Genomic DNA, 5,948 nt, shown 5'->3' with positions numbered 1-5,948 from the left:
TTTTTTTGGTAATTATTTGAACCGTTGGTCTGAAAAAGCTTCTAGCGGTTTCCAGGATGCTGCGTTTCAAAGACGCCTCGGAGTTAATAGCTCCGTCCACGCCTAAATTTTGGTCGAGTCACAGTCATACACACCCCCCTAAATAATACGGGTGTCACAATCAAATCCTCGATACGATTTTATTTTTTAAGGCCACGATTCGGTTCTCAATCTCTCTTTTTTTGGGGTCCTTTTTAGCACAGAAGCATTTTTTAGACTCATCGTGAGTGATATAATCTCCATCAGTTGTTTGTAATGTACCACACTTTAAGACCTTACTGTTAAAATCAAATACTCTATTAACTATATCATGTAATAACTTAACTATGAACAAAAGAATCATCTTGTGAGCCCTTTTCTAACTCTTCATATTAGATGATATTCAAGTTCACAACAAAATAAAAACTAAATTAAAGCAGCTGCGTCCATATACATCACTGAACAATTAAACTATATCCTAACTGTAACATCTTATCTTGTTAACCCTTATTTAACACTGACCTTAGTATTAAACATGTTTTTGCTGGGGGTTTTTTGGGTGTATAATTACTGATAATTATTAAATTCTCAGTTTATTGATGTCACTTTATACAATAAGGTTTGTTCCTAAACTGTAATATCTTTGAGTTGTGGATATTAGACATTTGCTGACGTCACCTTCAGCTTTGGGAAACGGGGATTAACTAAACAAGGAGTTTATTTATCTAGAAAATAATCCTAAATTGTCGCCTTTCTTTCTCTCTCTCTCTCTCTCTCTCTCTCTCTCTCTCTCTCTCCTCTCTCTCTCTCTCTCTCTCTCTCTCTCTCTCTCTCTCTCTCTCTCTCTCTCTCTCTCTCTTTCTGTCTGTCTGTCTGTCTGTCTGTCTCTCTCTCTCTCTCTGTCTCTCTCTGTCTGTCTCTCTGTCTCTCTCGCTCTCTCTCTCTCTCTCTGTCTCTCTCTCTCTCTCTCGCTCGCTTGCTCTGTCTCTCCCTCTCTCTCTCTGTCTCTGTCTCTCTCTCTCTGTGTTTCTCTCTCTCTCTCTGTCTCTGTCTCTCTCTCTCTGTGTTTCTCTCTCTCTCTCTGTCTCTCTCTCTCTCTAATCAACTCTGTGATGATATTAATGTATTAACTGATGTCTCCATCTTTCCTTCCTCTCTTCCTTCCATCTCTCTCTCTCTTTAGGCGTCCCTATCGATGGCACCGGTCAACATCTTCAAACATGGAGCTGATGAGGAGAAAGCTGAGACTGCTCGACTGGTGAGTTTATATTCTAACACTGACTGAATCTGCTCTTATTTTTAATTTAAGTTTAATTCCACCTTAAAAACTGTTTCCTGTGTTTGTCTTCGTCTTCAGTCGTCCTTCATCGGCGCCATCGCCATCGGAGATCTGGTGAAGAGCACTCTGGGACCGAAGGGAATGGTGAGTTTCATCACTGCACACTCAAGATTTATTTTAAAGAATATAAGTCGGGTTTAAACTAGTATTACATCAGAGGGGGGAAACATGAGGCCAGAGGGCCAGAACCGGCCCCCTGAGGGGTCCAATACGGCCCACCTTCCTTCCTCCCTACCTTTCTTTGTTCCATCTTTCCATCCTCCCTTCCATCTTTGCTTGCTCCCTACCTTTCTTCCTTCCATCTTTCCTTCCTTCCTCCCTTCCTTTATTCCTTCCAGCTGTCCTTCCATCTTTCCTTCCTTCCTTTCTTCCTTCCATCTTTCCTTCCTTCCTTTCTTCCTTCCATCTTTCCTTCCTTCCTTCTTCCCTTCCTTTCTTCCTTCCATTTTGCCTTCCTTTCCTCCTTCTGTCTTTCCTTCCTGTCTTCTCTTCTTTCCTTCCTTCCTTTCTTCCTTCCATTTTTCCTTCCATCTTTCCTTCCTTCCTTTATTCCTTCCATCTTTCCTTCCTTCCTCCCTTCCTTTCCTCCTTCCATCTTTACCTTCCTTCCTTCCTTCCTTTCTTCCTTTATTCCTTCCAGCTGTCCTTCCTTTCTTCCATCTTTCCTTCCTTCCTTTCTTCCTTTATTCCTTCCATCTTTCCTCCCTATCTCCCTTCCTTTATTCCTTCCTTCCTTTCTTCATTCCATCTTTCCTTTTCCTCCCTTCCTTTATTCCTTCCAGCTGTCCTTCCTTCCTTCCTTTAATCTTTCCAGCTGTCCTCCCTCCCTCCCTCCCTTCCTTCCTTCCATCTTTTTAATAATCTGGCCCACATATTGGCTGTTGAATGAAGATGAGTTTGACCTCCTGTTTTACATCCTGTTCATATTCTGACTCATAATTAGTCTCTACACCAAATCAACCATAATCTATATAAATATAATGAAAGTTCTTCTTCCTCTCATCCTCTCTTCTTCTCTTCCTCCAGGATAAGATCTTGCTCGGTGGAGGGAAAGGCGGTTTGGTGACGGTGACCAACGATGGAGCAACGATCCTGAAAGCCATCGGAGTCGACAACCCCGCCGCTAAAGTCCTCGTTGGTGAGTGAAGACCTTCCACATATCTTCCTTCCATCTTTCCTTCCTTCCTTTCCTTCCTTCCTTATCTTCAACATGTTTGCCTTTTTTTAAGTGATGATAATTGTGAGTTTTTGCTGAAGCTGCGTGTTTGTGTTTGCAGACATGTCGAAGACTCAGGACGATGAAGTTGGAGATGGAACGACGTCTGTGACCGTGCTGGCCGCCGAGCTGCTGAGGGTAAAAACATGTTTTACATTTAATTACTTATTTAGTTTTACAGTTTAACAGATATCTAAACTATATAAAGAATAAAATATTAAAGTCCTGTTTCCATCTTGGTCCTTTATGTAAAGACTGATCCTTAAATTTAAAACTATATAAGAGTCAGTGATAAATAAGGTTTCTTCCCTTCCTTCCTTCCTTCCTTCCTTCCTTCCTTCCTTCCTTCCTTCCATCATTCCTACCATCCTTCCTCCCTCCTTTCTTCCTTATTTCTTTCCTTCCTTCCTTCCTACCATCTTTCCTCCCTCCCTACCTTCCTTCTTTCCTTCGTCCTTCCTCCCTTCCTTCTTTCCTGTCCTTCCTTCCTCCTTTCCTTTTTTCCTTTCTTCCCTTCCTTCTACCATCCATCCTTCCTACCATCTTTCCTCCCTCCCTTTCTTCCTTATTTCCATCCTTCCTACCATCTTTCCTCCCTCCTTCCCTCCTTCCCTTCCTTCCTTTCTTCTTTTCCTTCCTTCCTTCCTTTCTCCCTTTTTGTGACTGTGTTGATGCAAAATCCTTCCTTCCTTCTGTCATTCCTTCTCCCCTTCCTTCCTTCCATCTGTCCTTCCTTCTGTCTTTCCTTCCTTCATTCCTTCCTTCCTTCCTTCCTTCCTTCCTTCCTTCCTCCCTTCAGTTTTTATGGTTACACCACTTAGACATTTTTGCCATAATCCTCTAATATATTCTCTACATGGATTAAAACCTACAGTGTATTTAAGTGGACTCATACTGGTAATTTCTTCATATCTAAAGTAAAGAAACATGTTTCTCTGTGTCGCTCATCGCAGGAGGCGGAGCTTCTGATCGCCAAGAAGATTCACCCACAGACCATCATCTCCGGCTGGAGGAAGGCGACGCAGGTGGCCAGAGATGCTCTGAGGGAAGCTGCAGCTGACCACAGGTGAGTCCAGCTGATAGATGACATCATTTATTAACACTGATTTATTAATAAGCCCCAAAACTACCGATCCGTACATTCAGTTCAGAGTCTAGTTTAACCCAAGATGAGAAAATCCTGCAGCAGCAAGAGGACAGAAAAAAATAAGAGAGAATAAAGAACAATAAATAAAAGTAGTAAAAGAATAGTAACATTATTTAACAAGTATTATCCTTACTTCCTCCCTTCCATCTTTCCATCTTTCCTTCTTTCCTTCCCCCCTCCCTCCCATCCTTCCTTCCTTCCTTCTATCTTTCCTTCCTTCCATCTTTTCCTCCTCCCTCCCATCTTTTCTTCCTTCTGTCCTTCCTTCCTTCCTTCCATCCTTCCATCTTTCCTCCCTTCCTTCCTCCCTCCCATCTTTCCTTACTTCCTCCCTTCCATCTTTCCTTCTTTCCTCCCTCCCTTCCATCTTTCTTTCCGTCCTTCCTTCTTTCCTCCCTCCCTTCATCCATCTTTCCTTCCTTCCTTCCTCCCTTCCATCTTTCCTCCCTTCCTTCCTCCCTCCCATCTTTCCTTCCTTCCTTCCTTCTATCCTTCTTCCCTCCCTCCTTTCTTCCCTTCCTTCTATCATTCCTTCCTTCCTTACTTCCTTCCTACCTTCCTTCCTTCCTTCCTTCTTATAGTAACATTAAGTACAAAGTATGTGAATGTGGTGTAGAGACTAATAATGAGTCAGAATATGAACAGCATGTAAAAGGTTAAAAGCTTTTCTTCACTTTATCCTGTTAGCAACCTCTCTCTCACCTATCTCTGCCATCGTCTTCCTCCCCGTCTCCATAGCAACGACCCGGAGCGTTTCAAGGAGGACCTGCTGAACATCTCCCGCACCACTCTGTCCTCCAAGCTGCTGACTCACCACAAAGCTCACTTCGCCCAGCTGGCCGTCGACGCCGTCATGAGGCTGAAAGGCTCCGGGAACCTGGAGGCCATCCACATCATCAAGAAGCTCGGAGGAAGCCTGACCGACTCCTACCTGGACGAAGGTGACGGCTTATTAATAATAAACATATATAACCTTCCTTCTGTCCGTCCTTCCTTCCTTCCATCTTTCCTTCCTTCCTTCCTTCCAAAGCGTGACCGACTCCTACCTGGACGAAGGTGACGGCATCCTCCATTTTATTAACTTATTAATAATTAACATATACGCCAAACTCATTTAACTTTATTACATTTTGGGGTTTTCTGGATCTTTGTGTGCCACCTAGTGGTCGTAACCGAGCATTACAGTTAAAAAATCACAGTAAAAATGAGAAGGCAGGCGACTAGGCGAAGGGTGTCAAACATGCGGCTCGTGGGCCAGATCTGGCCGGCCGAGGGGTCCAGTGCGGCCCACTTTCCTTATTCCTTCCTTCCTTCCTTCCTTCCTTCCTTCCTTCCATTCTGTCTTCTTGTCCTTCCTTCCTTCTCTCCTTCCTTCCGTCCTTTCTGTCTGCTTTTTCTTCTTTCCTTCCTTCCTTCCTTCCTTCTGTCCTTCCTTCCTTCCATTCTGTCTTTCCTTCCTTCCTTCCCCCCTTTCCTTCCTCTCTTCCTTCTTCCTTCCCTCTTTCCTCCCTCTCTCCCTCCCTGATGGAGGGGAAAGAATGGTAGGAAGGACAGTCCTTCCATTCTTTTCCTTCTTTCTTTCCTTCCTTCCTTCCTTTCTGCCTCCCTTCCTCCTTTCCTTCCATCTTTCCTTCCTTCTCTCCTTCCTTCCGTCCTTTCTGTCTGCTTTTTCTTCTTTCCTTCCTTCCTTCCTTCTGTCCTTCCTTCCTTCCATTCTGTCTTTCCTCCCTTCCTTCCTCCCTTCCTTCTTCCTTCCCTCTTTCCTCCCTCCCTCCCTCCCTGATGGAGGGGAAAGAATGGTAGGAAGGACAGTCCTTCCATTCTTTTCCTTCTTTCTTTCCTTCCTTCCTTCCTTCCTTCCTTCCTTTCTGCCTCCCTTTCTTCCTTCCTTCCTCCCATCTTTCCTTCCTGCCCTCCTTCCTTCCTTCCTTCTTTTTAATGATCCGGCCCACGACAGGTTAAATTGGTCTGTATGTGGCCCCTTGAATGAAGGGAAAGTCAAGTTTTATGGTTGAAACCTGTTTTATATTTCTCAGTGTCCGCATTATTTCATCCTAATCAAGGCGTTCCTCTTAAAACCTGGAAAACTAAACTAAACTAAACTAAACTAAAATGTAAATGTCTAAAACTATAATAATAATAACTCTGGTGCTTCGTACGTTTTCAGGTTTCCTGTTGGACAAGAAGATCGGAGTGAACCAGCCGAAGAGGTTGGAGAACGCCAACAT

General features: G+C 43.7%; 1 protein-coding gene across 1 annotated transcript in view; it reads left to right on the top strand.

The window, feature by feature from the left end:
• Positions 1 to 5,948, top strand: part of cct2 (chaperonin containing TCP1, subunit 2 (beta)) — a 19,880-nt gene that overhangs the window by 3,703 nt on the left and 10,229 nt on the right. The window contains exons 2-8 of the mRNA XM_053343992.1: positions 1,202 to 1,276; positions 1,376 to 1,441; positions 2,384 to 2,495; positions 2,635 to 2,711; positions 3,527 to 3,639; positions 4,459 to 4,661; positions 5,888 to 5,948. The exon at positions 5,888 to 5,948 is cut by the window's right edge and continues 40 nt beyond it. Coding sequence (XP_053199967.1) covers positions 1,202 to 1,276; positions 1,376 to 1,441; positions 2,384 to 2,495; positions 2,635 to 2,711; positions 3,527 to 3,639; positions 4,459 to 4,661; positions 5,888 to 5,948 — 707 coding nt within the window. The remainder of the gene's footprint in view (positions 1 to 1,201; positions 1,277 to 1,375; positions 1,442 to 2,383; positions 2,496 to 2,634; positions 2,712 to 3,526; positions 3,640 to 4,458; positions 4,662 to 5,887) is intronic.

This window comes from Scomber japonicus, chromosome 23 (assembly GCF_027409825.1).
Source record: "Scomber japonicus isolate fScoJap1 chromosome 23, fScoJap1.pri, whole genome shotgun sequence".
NCBI lineage: Eukaryota > Metazoa > Chordata > Actinopteri > Scombriformes > Scombridae > Scomber > Scomber japonicus.
Note: the sequence above shows the minus strand (reverse complement) of the source record. Positions and strands in the feature narration are given on the sequence as shown.